At 37.5% G+C, this 23,234-nt stretch overlaps 2 protein-coding genes across 7 annotated transcripts in view; both read left to right on the top strand.

Moving 5' to 3' along the window:
- Positions 1-23,234, top strand: part of LOC6034937 (cadherin-87A) — a 370,702-nt gene that overhangs the window by 82,225 nt on the left and 265,243 nt on the right. Inside the window, exons 1-2 of one of the 6 annotated variants that reach the window (XM_038266989.1) lie at positions 10,550-10,646; positions 11,148-11,884. The exons of 3 other annotated variants lie outside the window; for them this stretch is intronic. The gene's annotated coding sequence lies outside the window, so the exon portion shown is untranslated. Of the gene's footprint in view, positions 1-10,549; positions 11,885-23,234 lie in introns of those variants that run through there. 2 more of the 6 variants (XM_038266990.1, XM_038266988.1) reach the window with 2 other exon arrangements.
- On the top strand, positions 1,825-2,888 carry LOC6034935 (protein D2). Its single transcript, XM_001845147.2, has 3 exons — positions 1,825-2,055; positions 2,121-2,461; positions 2,542-2,888. The coding sequence occupies exons 1-3, from the start codon at positions 1,972-1,974 to the stop codon at positions 2,690-2,692; spliced, it is 576 nt and encodes a 191-aa protein (XP_001845199.1). The 5' UTR covers positions 1,825-1,971; the 3' UTR covers positions 2,693-2,888.

Below are 23,234 nucleotides of genomic sequence, written 5' to 3'. Positions count from 1 at the left end.
TAAATCAGCTACATAGATTGATCATATAAACAGCATCATTCATGATTGGTTTTGCTTTCACCGGGAACTGGATCAACCATAAAGTAAACGCGATTATTTATATACCAACATCAATTGATTTGGTAAAACTGAAAATTGAAGTAGATCTGTGCGAAAAAAGTCTTCGATTCTAGAGTACGTTTTTTGAAACCATGTACTAAGAACTATTTAAAAAGTTTTCAATACATTTCAGTTTTGATTAGAAAATTAATGAAGCACTGCTGCTACCTTAGAAGTTGGAGTGTCAACAAATGCATATTACAGAATTTTTTGCATAAGATTGATATCTGAAACCCTTTTTTGGCTCATACATTCAAAAGTAAAACCTTTATTACTTCGATGTGATCGTGCTATCTTGTCGTGCGTCATTTTTTGACGTTCCGAGAAAAAAACGCGGTTTTACGTTTAACCTTCCACAAACAAAACCTAGAGCACGCAATGTAAACAATAACAAACATGTTTTGTTTGGTTGGTTGAATTCGGTTGTCATAGTCCCGAATTAAAACTACAAATCAGTAACAACATTTCAAAAGGGCGTTTCGGGAAAATCAGCATTCAAAATTTTCCAATTTCGAGCAATTCCTATTTCCGCAAAAATGCTTGCAAACCATCAATTTTGACAAAACGTAATAGAAAATAGCAATAATTTCGTCATGAAGAGCTGAAAAGAAAAGAAAGCATTCAGAAGGAGTCCGATTCAGGTCAAGACTCATTGAGCTAGGATACACCTTAGGTAGCAATTTGGTTTGACGATGTGGTCTACAGTGACGTTACGTTCCTTGGCGTGTCCCCGCCGGAAGTGGGAGACAGGGCAGCTGACGTCTAGGCCACCCAGCGACGCTATCCGGCCTTCTCAATCTTTGCATAGCTTCAATGGTTACGGAGGCGATGATTTTGTACGGCATTTTCCTAAACCTCCCCACGCTAACTTTTTGTCCTGCAACTGCTCGACTCAGAATCCCCGGATGTCCCAAGAACCGGAAAATGATGGACCCTCATGTTCAGATTGTGAAACCAGACCAGATCCGATACTACAATAATTGAAATTAAAATGTTGTGTATTTAGGATCATACAAATCTGTGTTTGTTGTGGAATTGTGGTCAGAGACATCAGAAACATACATTTTGATCAATTTTGAGCATTGTCAGGTTTATATTCACTAAATTATAACGAAAATTTAGAGTTTTTAAACATACGTCGGAACTGACAGAAAACACAACATTCGCCCCTCGTGATGGGGTGAAAACACAAGGGCGGATACTCAATTTGGTTTGGTTTGATTGACGTTATTGTTTGGCCCTTTTGTTTTTGCTTGTAAAACTACGTAGTTTTGGAATTTTGAAATGTTGGAGGGTGTTTTATGAACAAAGGTTTCACCCTCTTGAAAAGTAGTTACTGAAATATTTACGGTAGTTGGGCATGTACGTGTGTCAAACGGGTTCTGAATGGTGATGGTCAGCGTACTCACTTTGGATTGACCTTTAGCTCTTCCGACGACGGATTGCGTTACGGTTTCTTCTTTGCTTGAAACCAACTTTGTTTCCGATTGCAAAGTGTAGTGCACACACTTCGGGGCTCAAACTCCACAGACAAGAAGACAAGTGAGCTTACTGACGTTCTTGGGATTGGTTTGTAGTATGAAGGCTTGCCGCGTCCACTGTTCTGAGCAACTTCGTCTCTTCCTCAAGCGTATCGCGTCGCGTTATCAACAGCAACAAAAACTACCGACCAGCTCGGGACTGTCTCGAAAGGCTTTGTTGGATGGTGTGTGTGCGTGTGACTTTGTATTTACCACGCAAACAAAACAAACCGTGCTCGGATTCAGCTTGAGCCTGGACTCAGGTCGTCTGATGATCTGCTAGGTCGACTTGCAGTCTAGTGCAGTTAATCGGTCGTGTAACAACGCCGGATTGTGTTCCATCGGCAGCGGAATGGAAGCCGACATCAATCAGATGTTCAAAGAGCACGACATCGTTCCGGTGTTGATTGATCGTGCTCCGCTGGTGTTTGCCAAGGTCAGTACGGTGTGCGGAAGGAAGAAGATTTCCGAAAGAGTTTTAATTGGGTGCCTTTTTCACAGGTTGTCTACCGGTCCAAGAAACTGGTGGACGCTGGAAAGGAACTATCGCCGGCCGAGGTCCGTATCGAGCCCAAAGTTGAATGGTGTGCCGATCCAATCTTGTTCTACACGCTAATTATGATAGATCCAGATTCACCGAGCCGTACGGAGCCACTGAACCGGGAGTTTGCTCACTGGATTGTGGGTAACATTCCCGGCAAGCACGTTGAGCAAGGCGAAGTCCTGTTCGAATATCTGCCGACGTTTCCTCGCTCGGGAACCGGCTTCCATCGGTACATCTTCCTTTTGTATCAGCAGTACTGCAGGAATGATTACTCAGAAGTGCCACGAGTCTCCCGAAAGTAGGTCAAACGAACATCAATCGCACTCTCACTGTGGGGAATAGTTTCCTTTCATATCCCTCTGCTCGTATTTTCCGCAGAAATCGAACACCCCGGTTGTGCTTTTCGACGCGTGACTTTGCCCGCCGCTACAGTCTTGGTCATCCGATAGCCGGAAACTTTTTCATCGCCCAGTTTGACGAGTACGTCCCGGTCATACTGGCGCAGTTCCCGGCGTCCAACGAGTACTGAGACGAGTTAAAGTTTATGGCCGTTTGCTGGCACAGCGGAACTGATTACAGGGGTTTACGGAGTTGATATTTTTTGTCTGTACTAGCTGATAGTGTAAACGAGTGTTCATTCACGTTACGAGTGACCGCCACGTGAATAGTGTGACATAATTGTGTTTGTTGATGTTTTTGCAATAAAATTACCTTTCAATAAGCGATATTTCACTGTAGGGAATAACAACTTGATTGAATCTAGAACCGTTTCACCCCAGCAGTTTTTCGCGTGGGTGTTAATTAGTCCCACTGCTGGCTGCTGTTCCGCAATCGACGGCGATGAACTGGCGGTCATCATTGGGGCACGACCTTCTCTCTAATTAACTTCAATTAGTTTTATTCCGCGTATGCGTTCGTGTACGACGTGGTGCTGCGCGATTTATTCGGTGTGGTGAGGTTGGACTGGTGGTCCAGTGGTGGATATTAGGAAAAAATGGCAAATAGTGTCTAGTTTTACAAAGAATTAGCATTAGCATTAGCATTAGCAATAAAGGTCGCACAATTCTGGATGGGTGCACAACGCTTATTCTGCTGTTTAATTGTAATTAAACGTACGATAGCACTAGACTCTCATCCGGTTACAATACTTCAACACGGGAGATACCATGTTTTCATCTTTAGATGAGCGTGTAATACTATCCAGTAAGATAAGGGGCTCCTGGCCGGTACCTTGCAAACCTCGGGGATTGGAAGGTATGTTAGTAAACATCTAATAACTAGAATGCGCAGAGATCTCTACGTCACCTAGTGGTATAGAGGTTTGTAGGGAGGTTTTGGACTCAATGTTAGTAAATTGAATGTTTGTTTTATTTAACACCATTACCACCACCACCAAAAACAATTCCATCACCACAATGAAGCCCGCTAGATTTTAACACAAATACTGCACAAAAAGAACAGCATAAAAATCAATTTCCCTTGCACTGCTGTTCAACTAGTTTTACAAAGAATGGGAAAATGCTTTATTATTTGCCTTCTTAATTGAGATTAAGAAGCTCGTTTTTGCTAGAATTCTCTAAAATAGTATTTTTTTCTGAATTGTTATATATAACTATATTATATAAAACTATATAGTCGAGAACAGAACAATGATGATGTCTGCAAGTAGTAGACGAAATACGTAACTGTCAAGGTATTAAAATATATAGCAGAATTAAAAGGAAAAACTCATCTCTTTGTATTCATAGTAATGCATTTTGCTAAAACGTTCAACCAAACCACAATTTAAAACTATGCATTTCATTTCTGCTTTTCCATGTATCAAATAAAACTCAGTTATGGACGCAATTTTGTTCAGCTTTCTATGGCTTACATTTTGAGCTTCATAGATCGCTAAAATTCAATTTCAATGCTGAGATATAAAAAAAAAGAAAAAAACATCGTGCATTATTTCGCTCATGAAGAAGTATCAATTTTGTCTTGCTATCTTGACACACCTTGAAAATTGATGAAAGTTTAATACACTTACAGGCTATCATTAGGAATAAAAAAAAACAAATTACAAAATTCAATCTTTGTCAGTGACCGTTCATTATTAAGCCTTGTGCTCAACTATAAGATAATCTGGCTTTTATGACCAAGTTTGGTTTTTTTTTTACTTTGGTCACCAAAGTTTTGGAGCCCAGTTGAGAGTACCATATAATTCTCTGAAATAAATACGCTCAAAACAGAGTCACGTTTGCCTGATAATTTGCCATCGGAATGGCTCGAAAAAGTGGCCGAAATCAGGATTTATAAATAAAACAAAACATTAAAATACTGTTCGAATTGATAATCCGGTAATTTCAATAAATAAATATTGACCCGTTATACCGGTGGGAATCGAGTCCGAGTGATTCGCGTTTCTGTTGCGCGAATCGTGTTCAACTGAACGTGGATGTGTGCGCGTGTGTTGACTATCAAAAAGAAAGCGTGTTAATATGTACGCTACCCCGCGCTTTCGTTATCAGCATCGGGAACCCTTCCGGCGGACGTGGCCATGACAGCGGTGTTCCGTGTCCCTTTTGTCCCGCATCATTTATTGCTTAATTGCAGCTGAATGGAGCGGATCGGTGTGGGTGGTTCTCGGTGCATTTTCGGATTTAATTGGGATTTATTTGATTGCAGCCGCTGGAATTAGCGCGGTTTGGTGGACAGTCCGGGGACTCGACATTGGCCAATGTCGGTGGTGGCAGAGGAAGGAGTTGTGGTAGTTCGTCCGGATTGACTTTTTTCTGTTATTCAGAAATATTTTTTTTTCTTTTCATGATATACGTTGCCAATTTCTACGGATTTGTGGTAGCGAAGGGATTAGTTGATATGGCAGCAAAATATAGCCTGGATGGGAATGTCTGGGAGTGGGTGTCTAACGAACTGTGTGTTCAGTATTTATGTGGTGAATACTATGTTGTAATCACGTGGTGTGTGATTAAGCTACTGGCCATGTTGGCTATGTTGTTCATGGTTTGTGACAACAGTTGGCCTAATTAGAAAAGTAAGCTATCTAGCTTGAGACAGGAATTGGGTATGTTTCGATCCTTTGTGGATGTAAAAAATGTATTTGAAAACTTTAAATAAGCAAAGAAAAAGTATAAGACTACTTCAAGACTGGTGGTAAATATATAAGTTTATACCAAATAATTCAAATACATGTGTTCGATTATTTTTGAATCCATTCATTTTAGGGGCACGGCAAATTGTTGGAACTTTAATAGGGTAGAGGACCCAGTTTTCGCCCTGCTCCAGTTTTCGCCCATCTACTGGATTTAATCTGTATTTAGCAAACTTATACCATTTTTTGGTTGAAATTACTATGCAGGTTTACATATTCATTCAATTCTAGTACTAATTGAAACTTTCCTAATGAATTTCTATTGATTATTTAGTTTTTATAAGCTTTTCAAAAAAAAACCTTACTGCAGCCGCCATATTTTTGTCAATTTAGACTACAGCGGGTAATAATGTTAATGAGGGAAAACAACTCATTTTGTCCGAAAATAATGTAAATGAATAATTCATTAGTTCATTGTATGTCTGAATTTCATGAAAATCTAGTGATTTACCTGTTTTAAACGTTTACCAAAGGTTATTTCAATAAAATAAAGTGGGCGATTTCTGGGGTCATGAAAATACATGAGATCCAATTTTCGCCCAGGGCGAAATCTAGTATTGTGTTTTCAGATTTTATCTAGATCCAGTTTTCGTTTACCATAAAAACGAATCTAATCGCAGCGAAATGTGCTTGAAAATATATGTGGAACATTCTAGATTATTTTTAAAGGTTAAATAATAATTTTAATTACTTTCATTCATAAGGGGTTTTGGTTCAAATGTTGTAAAAGTTTACTGGTACATAGGATAACAAATTAAGCAGAGGATGGAGAAGTAGTTACACATGTGCTTTAATATTTTTACTAAGAGGTACCGTAAACTGGGGTGACTTTGATAACCCGGGGTGACATTGATAGAAATTTGATTTGGCCACTAATTTTGATACATCCAATGTAACAGTCACATTTTTGCATATATGTTCAATAATAAGCTATCCCTTAATGCTTACATACTTAAAATTCTCAAAAATGTTTAGATACTTATTTGACGGGCATTTGAAAAACCTACCAAAGTCACCCTGGCTATCAAAGTCACCCCAGTTTACGGTACTCGATGTTTTATGTTTTTTGAGTCAATTCGGGAGAAAATGATCCATAGGGTTAAAGCTCCCCTAACAAAATCAACAACAACATGGAGCTAATTGTAACTGTGTGCCTCTTGGGTGAACAGGGACACATGAGTTCTATCACAAATTTTGATTCAGTCATATTATTTTAGAGAGAGTGAGAACATGTTTTGGTTTTAGTTATAATAGACAGAGAATCTCAAAATAAGCAGGATATCTGAAAAAAAAAAACTCCTGGGATTTTTTGAACCTCAATTTATAATATGTACGACAAAATATGTGCACATCAATGAAATTTAGCTTCGGGAACATGTTGGGTATCAATAGGAGACCATATTTGCTTAGCTTTGAGTCATAATTTCATTTGATTTCTTGATTTTTGTCGTGGGCGAAAACTGGTTCCAAGGGTGGGCGAAAATTGGATTTAGGGGGGCGAAAATAGGCTCTTCAGATGACTTTTTTAAAACGCAAAATTTTATAAAAAATGAACACGTAAATGATAAAAACCTTGTGGAAACTTAAAATCAAATAGTTTATCAACGTTCTACAACAAATAGAACCAAAAACCATAATTTGCCATCAAATTCTCATCAAATTTCCTAGATTGCCTCTATAAAGTGGGCGATTTCTGGGTCCTCTACCCTATTTTGCTTACTTAATTCTGAAATAAAAATATTTTTTTTTAAACAAAAACTATCTCTTAGTTACTTCATGCAAAGCTTGCCAATTTTGAGGCAAATCGGTTAAGGTTTAAGGGTCGCTTTTTAACGTTGAAGTTTATATGGGGAAAAATTGGCACAGTTACTTATTATTGCCTAAAGAATTGAGCCAGGGTTATCTCTTGACTGCACTACACTGCACAGGCTCAACTCTAGGAGAAGCATGAAGTTTGGGGTTTCTAGAAACACGTGCACTTTGATTTTTTCAAAAATATTTAGGCAGCGCCAAATGGTTTTTCTTCGAAGTCAGTATGGAGACCTCAGTATGGTGACCCCAAACTTCATACTTCCCCTCGAGTTGAACCTGCGCAGAAATTTTGTTTGTCGGTGTTATCCGACGGTTTGTATATGACTTCGACTTTCATTTTCTGGTTTTTGATGTTAAATTTGAGTCATATTTGGACCCCATCTAGGATTTCACCAAACCTTGAAACATAATGATGCAAAAGGTTTAAAAATTAAAAATGATGTTTGAATAAACTTTGTATAGCTCCGAACGTTATTTAAAAAAATATATGAAATGAAGTATTAAACCGTAGTCGTAACCTTTGAACGATTTTTTTTAAATGCATTTACTGCCCATGTTCGCATAAATGTCCCATATGCAAAAACAGCAAGCTGAGAAAAACGCATTTGAAGTTTGTCCCACACATAAGGTTACGTGTTAAGTTTTCGCGAAAAAACTGGATTTCCTCCTGAATTCTAGAACAAATTATTGGATGTTATATGCTTTTATGAAAGATCTAACATTTTTGAACAAAACTGCATCAATAACTCAAAAACGATGCAAATCCATATGGGACATTTATGCGATCAGGGGCAGTTTAGCACTAGTTCAGTTGTTTTTTTTTTTCATAAAAAAAGTAAGATTTGACGAAAACAAAAGTTAGAGCGAAAAAACACTTTTTCCGGTATGTTTTAATGAGCTTTTTGTTGCATTTTCTTTCTTTTAGTGTGTTCTAACATTGACTAAAATATGAGATCGATCCGACATCTACAGCCATAGTTATTTAACTGTCTCATTGTAGATGCACAATGAACAATGAGACACTCTACGAAAATCATTTTTTTTCTAGGAAAACATCATGTTTTTGTATTGTTCCTTTGCAGGTGGCTTGCCTTGAACATTTTAGAGCAATTTTGCCAACATGAAACTTTACTTAACAAAAGTTATACTAAAAAGTATTTAAATTTTGTAAAATCCATATATTTATACCAAATAACTTTGTATGTTTGGTTAAATGAAGTTAAAACTCTATAAATATGCCAAAAATCACTTCCAATTCATGTTTTGAAAGATTTACATGGATTTTGAAATGTTGAATGAAGAAAAATCAAAGTGTCTCATTGTTACCCATGGGCTAAAATGAGTTGGGAACAATGAGACAGCCCTGGATTCTGGGTATATTCTAAATTGTGGTCAAACCTAATGAAAGAACATTGTAGCCCAACTCAATCCCTATGGAACGTCGAAAGAAATTTGAAGAAATATTAGTTTTGGTGTAAATGGCAGCCTACGAGCGAAAAAGTATTTTTTGTCCATAATTTACTTTTACACCCCAGAATCAAACATTTATGAATAACTTTTCAAGGGAGCGTCCATAATCAAAGCCACTACAGTCGACTCTCTGGTTGTCAATATCCAAGGGACCGTCGAGGAAGAGAATCATCAGTTTACAGAACGATGCAAAATGAAGACTCGATTGAAATTTTCATTTCTTGATACCTAGCTATGGGAGAGAATCATGGCAACGTCCATCAAACAAACACAAACTAATGTCAAACACCCTTCAAAGCTTCGTTTCGCCAAGAAAAATGTCTATGCAAGCCATGAGAAAATGAAATTATTGACAACGGGAAGAGATTTTTAAAGCAAAAAGAATCCAAGGGACCATCGAGGAAGAGATTCTTCAAGCAAGGGAAAATATCGAGGAATAAAGACAATTGAAGTATGCAGATTGAAGGGACTTAAGAATTCATCGATAGATGGAGAATTATTGATATCGAGAAGATCGCAGCCAGAGAGTCGACTGTATTATAGCAGACGTGTATCCAGTAGATACACCTATCCCCCAACTATGAGCCTGATTGGTTGAAAACTACGACTTGTGAGAGCCATTTTATCATTGTTCCTCGTGTCTCATTGATGACTACTCTACCCTACGTCCGTTTCTGCTGCTCAGAGTGTCCATCGCCAACGTAATTTTTTCGGTACGTTCTCGAAGCGATCCCGGTGTATATAGTAGATCGGCTTCCATACTATGTTTGCATACTCTGCTCCGCTTCTTACAAGGCTCTTATAGATGGCCATCGTCCGTTTGATCATCCCAAATAATGAATGCGCCTTCGAAACCACCTTGTCGATGTGACCGATGAACGAGACTTTACTATCCATTTCAACTCCAAGATTGCATGTGCTGCTGCCTCTCTCATTGACAGCATCATCCATTTGATACTCGAAGTTAATCCAGTTCAGTTTCCAGGTGTATGTAATGATTTTGCATTTTGATTTGTTCACTTGTAATCCATACGTACTGCAAAATTAAACGAAACGTTGCAAGTTATGCATACATGCCAACAATGATTCTAATCGCAGGGAAATGCATTTTAAATTGAGTTCAGCTGATTGCACTTTAAATTCCATTGAATTTTTGAAGTTTGTGCCCCCTGATTTTTCGGGCCAATTTTGAGAGGGAGGGGGGGAAAACTTTTAAAAATATATGTATCAGCCTTAACAATTTCATGACATACTTCAAAAATAATATTTTCAAAACTACACAAAAATATTCTTTATGAAACTCTCCCACGTGGCCACAAATTCTTTTCAGCTTTTCATTATAGCAATTTCCAAACGCGCCATCGCAAACTCCCGCTAAAATGCTGTTCCAAAATGAACATTTCTTGAAACTAGCCGCCGAACCGCTTGGGGAAAATCCTTCTTTATAGGCGGCTCTATTGTCAAAACACGCCGCCCCATACAAAGGCGGCTATGTTTTGCTCTCGTTTTCTGGATATTCTCTTGGCGGCTTGTTGCATTGAGAGATTGTGGTGTCTTTTTTATGTTGTATTAACTTAGTTTTGCAGTGATTTTATAACTTTTGTTCAAGCTTTCAATGCTTGATACATTGTCTTAAAACTTTTTAAAATGTCAAGATCAAATTTGCTGAAAAACAGTTATTATTATTGTAAACAAATGCTACCTTTCGGCTTCACGCTATACTCTTCTCTCTCACTCTGAACGTAAGAGTAGTACAGCACAGTACCTTTATCAACAATGCCCACCGCCAGGACACGGCGCTGCTTCAGGATCGTCCCGCCACTCCGAGAGCCAACTGAGAGCCAGGACGAAGAGCGGGATTTTCTCACGGAGAAAAATCGCTCTCTCACTTCTCTAGCAGCCAGCATGTTTTGATATCACCTAAAACGGCCATCCTTGGAGTGCGTTCCGGCCAGTCGACGTCGCGATTCCAAACCTTCCGGAAGTGGGAAAACTCGCTAGCGAGAAGTTCAAAGTTCGAGTTTGCGGTTCGTCGTCGCGGAACAACTCGGTTTGTGTTAAATGATCACATCAGAGAGAGAAAGGGAGAGGGTTGTTTTATTGTGATTTTCTTGTTTTTCTCTGGTCTGGTGTTGTGGGGAGTCGAGTCGGAAAAATGAAAGCCGCCAGGATGATCTGTCGCTGGGGTGGAATATCTGCGATAGGCGCAATTTTCCGGCAAATGGAGACATAAGCCATAGACTGCGGATATTTGATGCTGGAAAAGCTTTGAAGATTGTGATTGAAGGGAGCAGCGTAAAGTGCGAGTACGTGAGAACCACGCCAGGAATTGTGGGTGGTTTACCTAATTTCATTACGGGTCACGCGGCGAGATTCTCCGGGAATGCTGATGGATTAACCAACAACTTTTCCTTTGAATTTTTTGTCTGGAAAGTTATTGTCTGGATGGTTCCAAAGGCAGGGAGATTGTAATAATCTTGGTGGTCGTGCGGCTCAACAAGTAACAAGCCGCAGGGTCATTTCCCAACATTTTCCCCGCGTTGTTTCACAGGCTACTTAAGAAATCTTTCCTTAGTACGTGGAGCACCAACGTAAGACAATATCTCTGACTCTGGAGAGAAGCTTCAAATCATGAATATTGTATGTGTGCGAGTGTGCTTTTGTGTCCCACGTAAGCAACAAGGGAACAAATGAGGAGGTGCTTCTCCAAAAGTGGGTGGTGCTGAGGGGAATGGAAATATCTAACAAAAAGGAGGAAAATTTAATACATAAAAATATAACAGACGGTTTGCCCGGAAAGGACAAACCGGCAAATCATAATAGTCAGAGTCTAAAGAAAGTTATAATTGAAACGTGTTTGGAAATTGCGCCCGAGTGGCAAAAAAGGGATGCCCTCTCGCTGAGAAGAAATTAAAAGAAGCTACTATTTAAGAGTTGAGTGCAGTGTGAAAGAAGTGGCACGACTAAAAAAAAAGGAAAGAAAAAAGTGGATGATTTATTCAGTGGATTGGTGCAGCAGAAGAAAAAGCAGCATCTCGCGCAAGGATGAGAGATGCGAAACTGTAAATCAAGTGGAACGGTGAATATGAATGCCAAAGGAGTTATCATCGCCGCAACCACCCACCAGCAGCAGCAGCCAGGACAAGTAGTGTCCTCTGCGGAGCAAAAAGAGGCAGCTTGAAAAAAGAAAGAAGACAAAAAACCAATTGCCACTACCTTATAGGGGACTAGATAACCCAAGGAGAACCAACCGGAAGGCGGCCCGGTGAAGAGGAAGAGAAGCCCGAGGTGATTAAATTTTTCCTTGCTTTTCAGCTTTTATGACCCGGGTTAAGACGAGAGCGACCTGGGTAGTCTGGGAATGTCAATTTGGGAAATTTTATGCTTTTGTGGAGAGTAAAAGTGCTAGAAAAACCCTACCGTGGTTCTTGTATTAAATTACCAACTGAGCGTTTCAATCTTTTTTAGAATGATTTTTTTTTTTGTAAATCGGGGTCAATTTATTAGTTTAAATTAAATGCGATGAATTTAAGGCTGGTACAAATAAAATTCGTAGTTAAACAAGTAGCAATTTTTCAATTTGTTTTTTTAATTAGATATAACTTTGTCCATACATTTCCTTTGTGTTCGGCTAACTTGTGGGTTATGAGTAGGATTTTCGGAAACGGAAAACGACTTTTTTATCACTATAAATTAAATTGCTAAACACGTATTTTTAATTTTTTTATATGTTTTAGGGGACCAAAAAGACATCTTTTGAGCCATAAGGATCTGGTTTAGGAGATATTTTTTAAAAGATAGTTATTAAAGAAGAGGTAAAAAAACAAAAAAATAATAAAATTTCAACCCTAGGTATATAAAGTTTATTGAATATTTGATACTAGTACTCAATTATAAAGTTGTAGTCACTTTACTAGTACTCAATTATAAAGTTGTAGTCACTTTAAGGGTATTTATGTTAGAAAAGACCTACAAAATTTGTTTATCCATATCGATATTTAAAATTTTAAAGAGCTATGAATACTGCTGCCTCTATTTAAACTTTAGACCCGATTACCACTAGGCGATGGTACTACTGAAAATTTGCACAATATCAATGAATTTATGGAAATATTTTTTTTATTTTGTCCTATGAACAAAAATAAACGTTGACTGTAAATGTGTTTTAAATATTCTATTCTAGAAGCGTTTTTCGGAATGGCAAAAAATGTTGTAAGCAATTCATCCTATTTATTTAATTAATAAGGCCGTTGCAAATATTTTTCAAAGTTTATGTCGCCCCTTCCCTTCTAAATTGGTCTGAAAAATCAGGGGCAAAAAAAAAACTTTTTCCAAAAAATATCAAAATTTCCATGAAAATATAAGTCTAATCAACTGAAAACAATCTAAAATGCATTGTTCTGCATTGATAATCATATTTAGCATGTTTGGGCTTGTTTAAAAATGTTTTGAGTTTTTATGAAATTCCAATGTACAGCACCGCAAAAAAATTATTTTTTGCAAAAAATAAAATTTTCGTCAATACTTAGATATTTTGGAAACTAATGATGGCAAAACAACTGAACAGGTGTATAATGATTTTAAAACTCTTTTTTTCATTAAAATGTAAAATTCACTAAATTTACCGTTCAAAACAGAAAAATATTGAAAAATGTTAAAAAAATGTTGTTGTATCATACTAGTGTTGAAAAGTTCAGCACTGTAATAGGTGCTGAAAAGTAGAACTTTTCAGCACTGGCGTTGAAAGGTATTAATTTTCCATTCTGTTATTTTTGGTAGGGATAAGTAGGCCGTTTCGTTTCTTCAAAAGGACAGGAAAAGTTGACAGTTTCACAACGGAATTGCATTTTTTTTCAATTCCGTCGTTAAACTTCATTCTTTTCTAATCTAATCAGATCCTACCGCAGCCAATCTTTCGAAGGGATCCTGAAGAATGCCTTAGGTTGGATTATGGCTAGCACTCTTCTTGTCATTTATTAACATTTGTAGTGCGCCGTTGCATTAGAATGCATTGAAACATCACCAGCGTTAAAGCGGCCAGGCCTACTGCGTAAAGTCGTATCGCAGAGACATGATTCGTTTGAAGTGGGTTAAGTTTGAGCACAGAGTGTTCGAACAACAACACAATTCTGAATCGACAGGGGAGAAAGAAGCGTGGGGACACACCACCATACGCTCCGAGATTTGGTTGTATTCGTTGGGAGCACCATGCTAAGAAGGTTTGGTACTCCGGGACCCTCTGGGATGGGACATTGTATTTCCACGACGCAGAAACTGCCTACTTTTCTCTACCAAAAATAAACGATTCGAATAGAAACGCTTTACAAAACAAATGCTGAAAACTTCAACTTTTCAGCACTTGTTTTGAAAAGTTGAACTTTTCAGCATTTGTTTTCAACATTGTTTTGATTTTAACGGTGGATTGACTCAATACATCGACATTTGAGTCACAATTCCATTCAAAGGGGGGTAATTCTCCACCAACTCACACAGCAGTTTTCCCCGATCCCTCTTCGATTTGCGTGAAACTTTGTCCAAAGGGGTTACTTTTGTCCCTGATCACGAATCCGATGCCGTTTTTTGATATCTCATGACAGAAGGGCGGTACGACCCCTTCAAGTTTTGAACATGCGGAAAAGAGGTGTTTTTCAATCATTTGCAGCCTGAAACGATGATGAGATAGAAATTTGGTGTCAAAAAGACTTTTATGTAAAATTAGACGCCCAATTTAATGGGAGCGAGTTGTGGCGCTATAACCACGGCAAAAAGTGTACAGGGCATTCGTGGAAATACAATGTCCCATCCCAGAGGGTCCCGGAGTACCAAACCTTCTTAGCATGGTGCTCCCAACAAATACAACCAAATCACGGAGCGTATGGTGGTGTGTCCCCACGCTTCTTCCTTCCCTGTCGATTCAGAATTGTGTTGTTGTTCGAACACTCTGTGCTCAAACTCAACCCAATTACGAGTCATCTCTGCGATACGGCTTTACGCAGTAGGCCTGGCCGCTTTAACGTTTGTGATGTTTCAATGCATTTCGATGCAATGGCGCACTACAAATGTTAATAAATTACAAGAAGAGTGCTAGGCGTCATCTAACCTAAGGCACTCTCCAGGATCCCTTCGATAGATTGGCTGCGCTAGGGTCTGATTAGATTAGAAGTTAGACGCCCAACTTAATGGCGTACTCAGAATTCCAGAAAAAAAAACTTTATCGAAAAAAACACTAAAAAAGTTTTGAAAATTCTGCCATTTTCTGTAACTCAACTATAAAAAAATTTAGAACATGTCATTTTATGGGAAATTTTATGTACTTTTCGAATCTACATTGACCCGATATTAAAAAACGGACCTCGGATTCGTGATCAGGGACAAAAGTTACATCTTTGGACAAAGTTTCACGCATATCGAAGAGGGGTCGGGGCAACTTTTCCCGATTATATGTGATTTGGTAGAGAATTACCCAGGGTGGTTTTTGGAAATGCAAAAAATGTTGTATGGAACTTGTTGCAAAACTATTTTTTCAGCTCTAGTCGTATTTATCCAACTTGGTATACCTCGTTTGATAAATGTACGACTCGCGCGAAAAATCATCTTTTAGCAACTTGTTGCATAAACTACTATTTTTGCGTTAAAAAAAAAATTAAGTAATCTGAAAAAATAAATGAACTGGAACCAGTGACAAGCAAACAAGCAAAAATCATTCGAAAAATAAAAATCAAGAGTGGTTTAGCATATATTCATTGACTAAAAGTGATTTGCATTAGGATTGTTTTAAAATAATATGGGTGTCATATAACATTCAATTAATTGAAAATTTATAAAACATGTTTTCCACAGGATTCATAATTGCTTAACAATAAAACGGCTCTGCCCAAAATATGATGAATTATGTCAACATTTACCTACTGTAAAATATCAAAACAGTACAACTCGATCCTGAATATTTATAAACGATTTGATTTAAAAACCTTACTTAAGAGCAATTCTCTACGAAATCGGTCTTTTTTCTTCAATTTTAATTTTTGTATTTTTTAATCCGGCTGAAACTTTTTTGGTGCCTTCGGTATGCCCAAAGAAGCCATTTTGCATCATTAGTTTGTCCATATAATTTTCCATACAAATTCGGCAGCTGTCCATACAAAAATGATGTATGAAAATTCAAAAATCTGTATCTTTTGAAGGAATTTTTGATCGATTTGGTGTCTTCGGCAAAGTTGTAGGTATGGATACGGACTACACTGGAAAAATAATACACGGTAAAAAAATTTGGTGATTTTTATTTAACTTTTATCACTAAAACTTGATTTACAAAAACACTATTTTTAATTTTTTTATTTTTGATATGTTTTAGAAGACATAAAATGCCAACTTTTCAGAAATTTCAGGTTGTGCAAAAATCACTGACCGAGTTATGAATTTTTAATCAATACTGATTTTTCAAAAATCGAAATTTTGGTCGTAAAAATTTTCAACTTCATTTTCGATGTAAAATCAAATTTGCAATCAAAAAGTACTTTACTAAAATTTTGATAAAGTGCACCGTTTTCAAGTTATAGCCATATTTAAGTGACTTTTTGAAAATAGTCGCAGTTTTCATTTTTAAATTAGTGCACATGTTTGCCCAGTTTTGAAAAAATATTTTGAAAAGCTGAGAAAATTCTCTATATTTTGCTTATTCGGACTATGTTGATACGACCTTTAGTTGCTGAGATATTGCAATGCAAAGGTTTAAAAACAGGAAAATTGATGTTTTCTAAGTTTCACCCAAACAACCCACCATTTTCTATCGTCAATATCTCAGCAACTAATGGTCCGATTTTCAATGTTAATATATGAAACAATTGTGAAATTTTCCGATCTTTTCGAAAAAATATTTTTGGAATTTTCAAATCAAGACAAACATTTTAAAAGGGCGTAATATTGAATGTTTGGCCTTTGTGAAATGTTAGTCTTGATTTGAAAATTCCAAAATATTTTTTCGAAGAGATCGGAAAATTTCACAAATGTTTCATATATTAACATTGAAAATCGGACCATTAGTTGCTGAGATATTGACGATAGAAAATGGTGGGTTGTTTGGGTGAAACTTAGAAAACATCAATTTTCCTGTTTTTAAACCTTTGCATTGCAATATCTCAGCAACTAAAGGTCGTATCAACAAAGTCCAAATAAGCAAAATATAGAGAATTTTCTCAGCTTTTCAAAAATATTTTTACAAAACTGGGCAAACATGTGCACTAATTTAAAAATGAAAACTGCGACTATTTTCAAAAAGTCACTTAAATATGGCTATAACTTGAAAACGGTGCACTTTATCAAAATTTCAGTAAAGTACTTTTGATTGCAAATTTGATTTTACATCGAAAATGAAGTTGAAAATTTTACGACCAAAATTTCGATTTTTGAAAAATCAGTATTGATTAAAAATTCATAACTCGGTCAGTGATTTTGCACAACCTGAAATTTCTGAAAAGTTGGCATTTTATGCCTTCTAAAACATATCAAAAAATAAAAAAATTAAAAATAGTGTTTTTGTAAATCAAGTTTTAGTGATAAAGTTAAATAAAAAATCACCAAATTTTTACCGTGTATTATTTTTTCCAGTGTAGTCCGTATCCATACCTACAACTTTGCCGAAGACACCAAATCGATCAAAAATTCCTTCAAAAGATACAGATTTTTGAATTTTCATACATCATTTTTGTATGGACAGCTGCCGAATTTGTATGGAAAATTATATGGACAAACTAATGATGCAAAATGGCTTCTTTGGGCATACCGAAGGCACCAAAAAAGTTTCAGTCGGATTAAAAAAATACAAAAAAAATCGAATGACCGAAATCCTAGAGAACTGCTCTTAATCCACCTTCAGGTGGTTCGTGCCTTCCTCGCATTCATAAAGTGAATACACTACACAGCCTCATAAAAATGTATAAATAACACTTATTATTATCAAAATATCTGAGATCCAGCCTAAAAAAAGTGTATTAAAAGCACTAAAGTACTTATAACTTTTGATAGGGTAGTCAGATCTACAATCTTTTGGGCTCGTTGGAAATGTCTTTTGATTACCTATCCAACGATGGGTCGCATGGTAGATCCGGACAACTTTTTCTTCAACATATTTGAGATCCGGCCTCCAAAAAGTGTATAAATAGCACTTAAGTACTCATAAGTGCTGGGGTTGTCAGATCTTTAATCTTTTGAATGCGTTGGAAAGGTCTTTCAAATACCATTCTAACAATATATAGCATGACGGAGTTTCTTACAAAACAACTATTTTTACAATTTTCCGAAGTTTAGCTGAAATTGTTTTTTTTAGCATAACTTTTTAAGTACTTTTCTAAACTTCATAATATTAACTAGGGTCTTGTGGGACCCCAAGACGGATCGAATGAGACCAAAACGGTTCAGCCACTCCGGAGATAATCGTCTGCATATTTTTCGGTGCACGGACTCACATCCAGAATTTGATTCTGAGTCGATAGGTATACGTGAAGGTGGGTCTACGAGGTCGAATAAAGAGAATCATTTTTCGAGTGATTTTATAGCCTTTCCTCATTGAGGTGAGGAAGGCAAAAAGTATTTCGGTCTTTTTTTATTTTAATTTTTAATTTTTTTAATCCTCTGAAACTTTTTTGGGGCTTTCGCTATGCCCAAAGAAGCCACCAACAAAGTTCAAAAAAGCAAAATATAGTGAAATTTCTCAGCTGTTCAAAAATATTTATTTCAAAAGTGGGCAAACATGTGCACTAATCTAAAAAAAATTAAAAACTGTGACTTTTTTTAGAAAATTTATTTAAAAATGGCTTTAACTTGAATACGGTGCACTTTATTAAAGTTTTACTACAGCACTTTTTGCTCGCAAATTTGATTTTACATCGAAAAATGAAGTTGAAAATTTTGTGCGACCAATGTTTGGATCTTTTGAAAAAATCACTATTGATTTAAAAATTCACAACTCGGTCAAAGATTTTTTGGCATTTGATGTCGCCTAAACTTATCAAAAAATAAAAATAGGTTTTTTTTGCAAATCAAGTTTTATTGACAAAAAGTAATAATAAAAATTACCATTTTTTTACCGTGTACAATTTTTTTCAGTGTTGTCCTTATCCATACTTACAACTTTGCCGAAGACATCAAATCCATCAAAAAATCCTTCTAAAGATATTTTTTTTTAGAATTTTCATTCATCATTCATTCAATTTGTAAGGCAAATTATATGGACAAACTGATGATGCGAAATGGCTTCTTTGGGTATACCATACGCACCAAAAAAGTATCAGTCGGATTAAAAAATACAATAAAATCGAATGATGGAAATCTGAAAGAATTGCTCATGAAAAACATTTTTTCACCAACTTTCGGTTTGGGTGTCTAGATTGACACAGATGCTTAAAATGAATCAAAAAACCCTGCTTGTGGAGCAGCATTTTTTGAATGTACATTTTTTTTATTCATAACAACTATGTGTGATGCTATTTCAAGCAATTTCGAAGGAAAAAGTTTTGACCCTCCGTCCGTCATTATAATTAATTATGTACAGAACGAAAATGCGTGCTGTGTTTTATTTCTCTACTCGAACACAACGAACTTCTCCAACGGACACTTTATTGGGATCTAACTATAACAAAAAAGACTACATGTAACATACATGGATCAGATCGGTGCATCTTCGCGCCACCGATCGCAGTAAGCTGGGAGGGTTAATTTTATGAGAGTGGGACCACAGAGAAAATTTAAATTAGAGAGAAAGAGCGACTTCAGAACTGCCACCTAAACAGGCGAGAATTAGTACTGCGCGGGGTTGCACCAGCCGCGCGTATCACAGTACATCATTAGTCTACTCATCTTCCTACCTCTACCAATTCTTTACAAATTATCATGACTTTAATTTCCACCATTTTACTCAGCATACCTCTTGGCGTAAGAGCTTGGCTCTCGCATCACTCATTTTAGTACCCAGGTCAAGCCACTGCGGACAGACAATTTGTGTCCAGTCCATCAGTAAGGGTTACATTTTCCCTTGAGAAACCGGGCTCGCTGGACCATTAGTGCAATGGCTGATGGTGTCGGGAAGCTATGGGAGAAAAATTGCTGTCGTTTTGTTACCAAGCGTACACAGGTACACTAAACGGTCTGCGAATAAAATACACAAAATGGCCAAGGGCCTTGATGGTCGGGTTTATTTTCAAAAAAGTATTACGGTTAAACAATTGGTTGCACCATTTTTTCCTTAATTTTTATTGTTTACAAAATCCATCAGGCCGAGCAGTTAGAAATGCATAGAGACCTTTGTATAATAACATAAAATTACATGATTATAACGATTTATCAAGGTATGGTCATCCATTTCTCAGAAGTCAAAGTTAACAAATAAACCGACATCAACCAGAGTGAAATCTAATCAACATAGAAGCAAGGCGAAAAAAAATATGTTGAAGTCACTTGAAAGCCTCCTTCACAGCCTTTGAGTGACAGCTGAGCGGTTTTGTAGCTATTCATCGCCAGTGGAATCCGACTGGTCGGTCAGGGCATCCCATTTTCCCACCCACTCAATTTGATTTTCCTGTTTTTATTTCGCTGTCTGAAATCTGGGTGGAACGCGCGAAAACAACTTCCTTCCCATGTTGTTTGGGCATCCCACCCCCGGTAAAATCCCGATGGATTTATAAATGGATTATTGCTGTTACTTCGGGGTTTGCTTCTTTGAGTTGATTTTGGTGGTCTGTAGGGGGTGGGCTTCGTTGTGATAGCAATCGTCACCCCGGGTCTGATACTGGAATTGATGTATAAAATTTATTATTTTATTTCCGGTCACTGTGCTGTCTTCGCCAAGAATTACGGTCTCGTTTAGGGATGTTTCCCCCTGGGGAAAGAGAGTTTGCTCTTATAATAGCTCAACAGGATTTTCTTTTTGGAAAAGAAAAACAATTTCCTTCTGTCCGGAAATTGGGACACAATTGACGCAAAAAAAAAAAACGCGTGGCCCCCCAAAAGCAAACCAAAGTGTTTGACCAACAATCGCTTTTCTCACCCTAAATCGGGCAAAAACGACAAACCGGAAGATGATGAGCGAAAAGGGGAGGGAAAAACTTCGTCCTGACAGTTCTTCGTCAAAGCACAAACAAAAACTAACTTAATCCACCTATGTGGTTGGAGCCTTCCTCACTCATTACCAACAATGGCTGATTTGATGGGGTTGTACACAAATTTCATCTATTTTTTAGATCCGGATTAAGAAAGTACATAAATATCACTTAAATGGCCATATCTCGAGACAGGGTTGCCAGATCTTCAATGTTTTGGACTTGTTGGAAAGGTCTTTTGATAACCTATCCAACGATGGGTCGGATGGATGATCCGGACATAGTTTACATACATTTAAGTGAGATCCAGCTTCCAAAAAGTGCATAAATATCACTTAAGTGGACATATCTCAAGACAGGGTTGCCAGATCTTCAATGTTTTGGACTCGTTGGAAAGGTCTTTTGATAACCTATTCAACGATGGGTCGGATGGTGGATCCGGACATAGTTTACATACATTTAAGTGAGATCCGGCTTCCAAAAAGTGCATAAATATCACTTAAATGGCCATATATCGAGACAGGGTTGCCAGATCTTCAATGTTTTGGACTCGTTGGAAAGGTCTTTTGATAACCTATCCAACGATGGGTTGGATTATGGATCCGGATATAGTTTACATACATTTAAGTGAGATCCGGCTTCCAAAAAGTGCATAAATATCACTTAAGTGGACATATCTCGAGACAGGGTTGCCAGATCTTCAATGTTTTGGACTCGTTGGAAAGGTCTTTTGATAACCTAATCAAAGATGGGTCGGATGGTGGATCCGGACATAGTTTACATACATTTAAGTGAGATCCGGCTTCCAAAAAGTGCATAAATATCACTTAAATGGCCATATCTCGAGACAGGGTTGCCAGATCTTCAATGTTTTGGACTCGTTGGAAAGGTCTTTTGATAACCTATCCAACGATGGGTCGGATGGTGGATCCGGACATAGTTTACATACATTTAAGTGAGATCCGGCTTCCAAAAAGTGCATAAATATCACTTAAGTGGACATATCTCGAGACAGGGTTGCCAGATCTTCAATGTTTTAGACTGGTTGGAAAGGTCTTTTGATAACCTAACCAACGATGTGTCGGATGGTGGATCCGAACATAGTTTACATACATTTAAATGAGACCCGGCTACAAAAAAGTACATAAACATCACTTAAGTGACCATATCTCGAGACAGGGTTGCCAGATCTTCAATGTTTTGGACTCGTTAGAAAGGTCTTTTGATAACCTAACCAACGATGGGTCGGATGGTGGATCCGGACATAGTTTACATACATTTAAGTGAGATCCGGCTTCAAAAAAGTACATAAATATCACTTAAATGGCCATATCTCGAGACAGGGTTGCCAGATCTTCAATGTTTTGGACTCGTTGGAAAGGTCTTTTGATAACCTATCCAACGATGGGTCGGATGGTGGATCCGGACATAGTTTACATACATTTAAGTGAGATCCGGCTTCCAAAAAGTGCATAAATATCACTTAAGTGGACATATCTCGAAACAGGGTTGCCAGATCTTCAATGTTTTAGACTCGTTGGAAAGGTCTTTTGATAACCTAACCAACGATGGGTCAGATGGTGGATCCGAACATAGTTTACATACATTTAAATGAGACCCGGCTACAAAAAGTACATAAATATCACTTAAGTGGACATATCTCGAGACAGGGTTGCCAGATCTTCGATGTTTTGAAGTCGTTGGAAAGATTTTTTGATAACCTATCCAACGATGGGTCGGATGGTGGATCCGGACATAGTTTACATACATTTAAGTGAGATCCAGATATATGTGAAAACACATTTTTATACATAACTTTTGAACTACTTATCGAAACTTCAATCTTTATAAAACTCGATCTATGGGACCCTTAACCAAGTCGAATGCAACAGGTTCAGGTCAAATCGGTTCAGCCAGTGCCGAGAAACATGAGCTAGTTTGTTGGTCACATACATACATACACACACACATACACACACACATACACACACACATACACACACACATACACACACACATACACACAGACATTTGTTCAGTTTTCGATTCTGTGTCGATATGTATACATGAAGGTGGGTCTACGACGTTTTTATACAAAGTTCATTTTTAGAGCAGGATTATAGCCTTACCTCAGTGAGGAAGGCAAAAAAGAAACGAAAACTTTTATCCACCGCCACTGACTAACTGTGTCCGTGGATGTGGATTTTTCCTCGCTTTCAATCTCTTTCTCTCTCTCTCGCTCTTTATTCGATGATGTTGTGTTAAGGTGATTGAAGTGATTTATTTGTGTCAATATATTTTCCAATCTCGTTAGGGGGGAGATTTTCGGTGAGTGAGTGTGGCTGTGTGTTTCTGAGTGTACATATTCGTCCTTTTCCAGAAGTTCTGGTGTCTGTCTCTGTGACGAGTGTGACACTGTCAATTGGGTTCCGAGGATGGGAAGTGGGATGCCATCGGGCAGATTTAGGATAAAATGGCTTTCTATCATGGAGTGGAAAAACCTGCCTAGTTGCTCGTATTTCGGCGGTGAAGGAAGTCAATTTTGG

Source organism: Culex quinquefasciatus, chromosome 1, assembly GCF_015732765.1.
Source record: "Culex quinquefasciatus strain JHB chromosome 1, VPISU_Cqui_1.0_pri_paternal, whole genome shotgun sequence".
NCBI lineage: Eukaryota > Metazoa > Arthropoda > Insecta > Diptera > Culicidae > Culex > Culex quinquefasciatus.
Note: the sequence above shows the minus strand (reverse complement) of the source record. Positions and strands in the feature narration are given on the sequence as shown.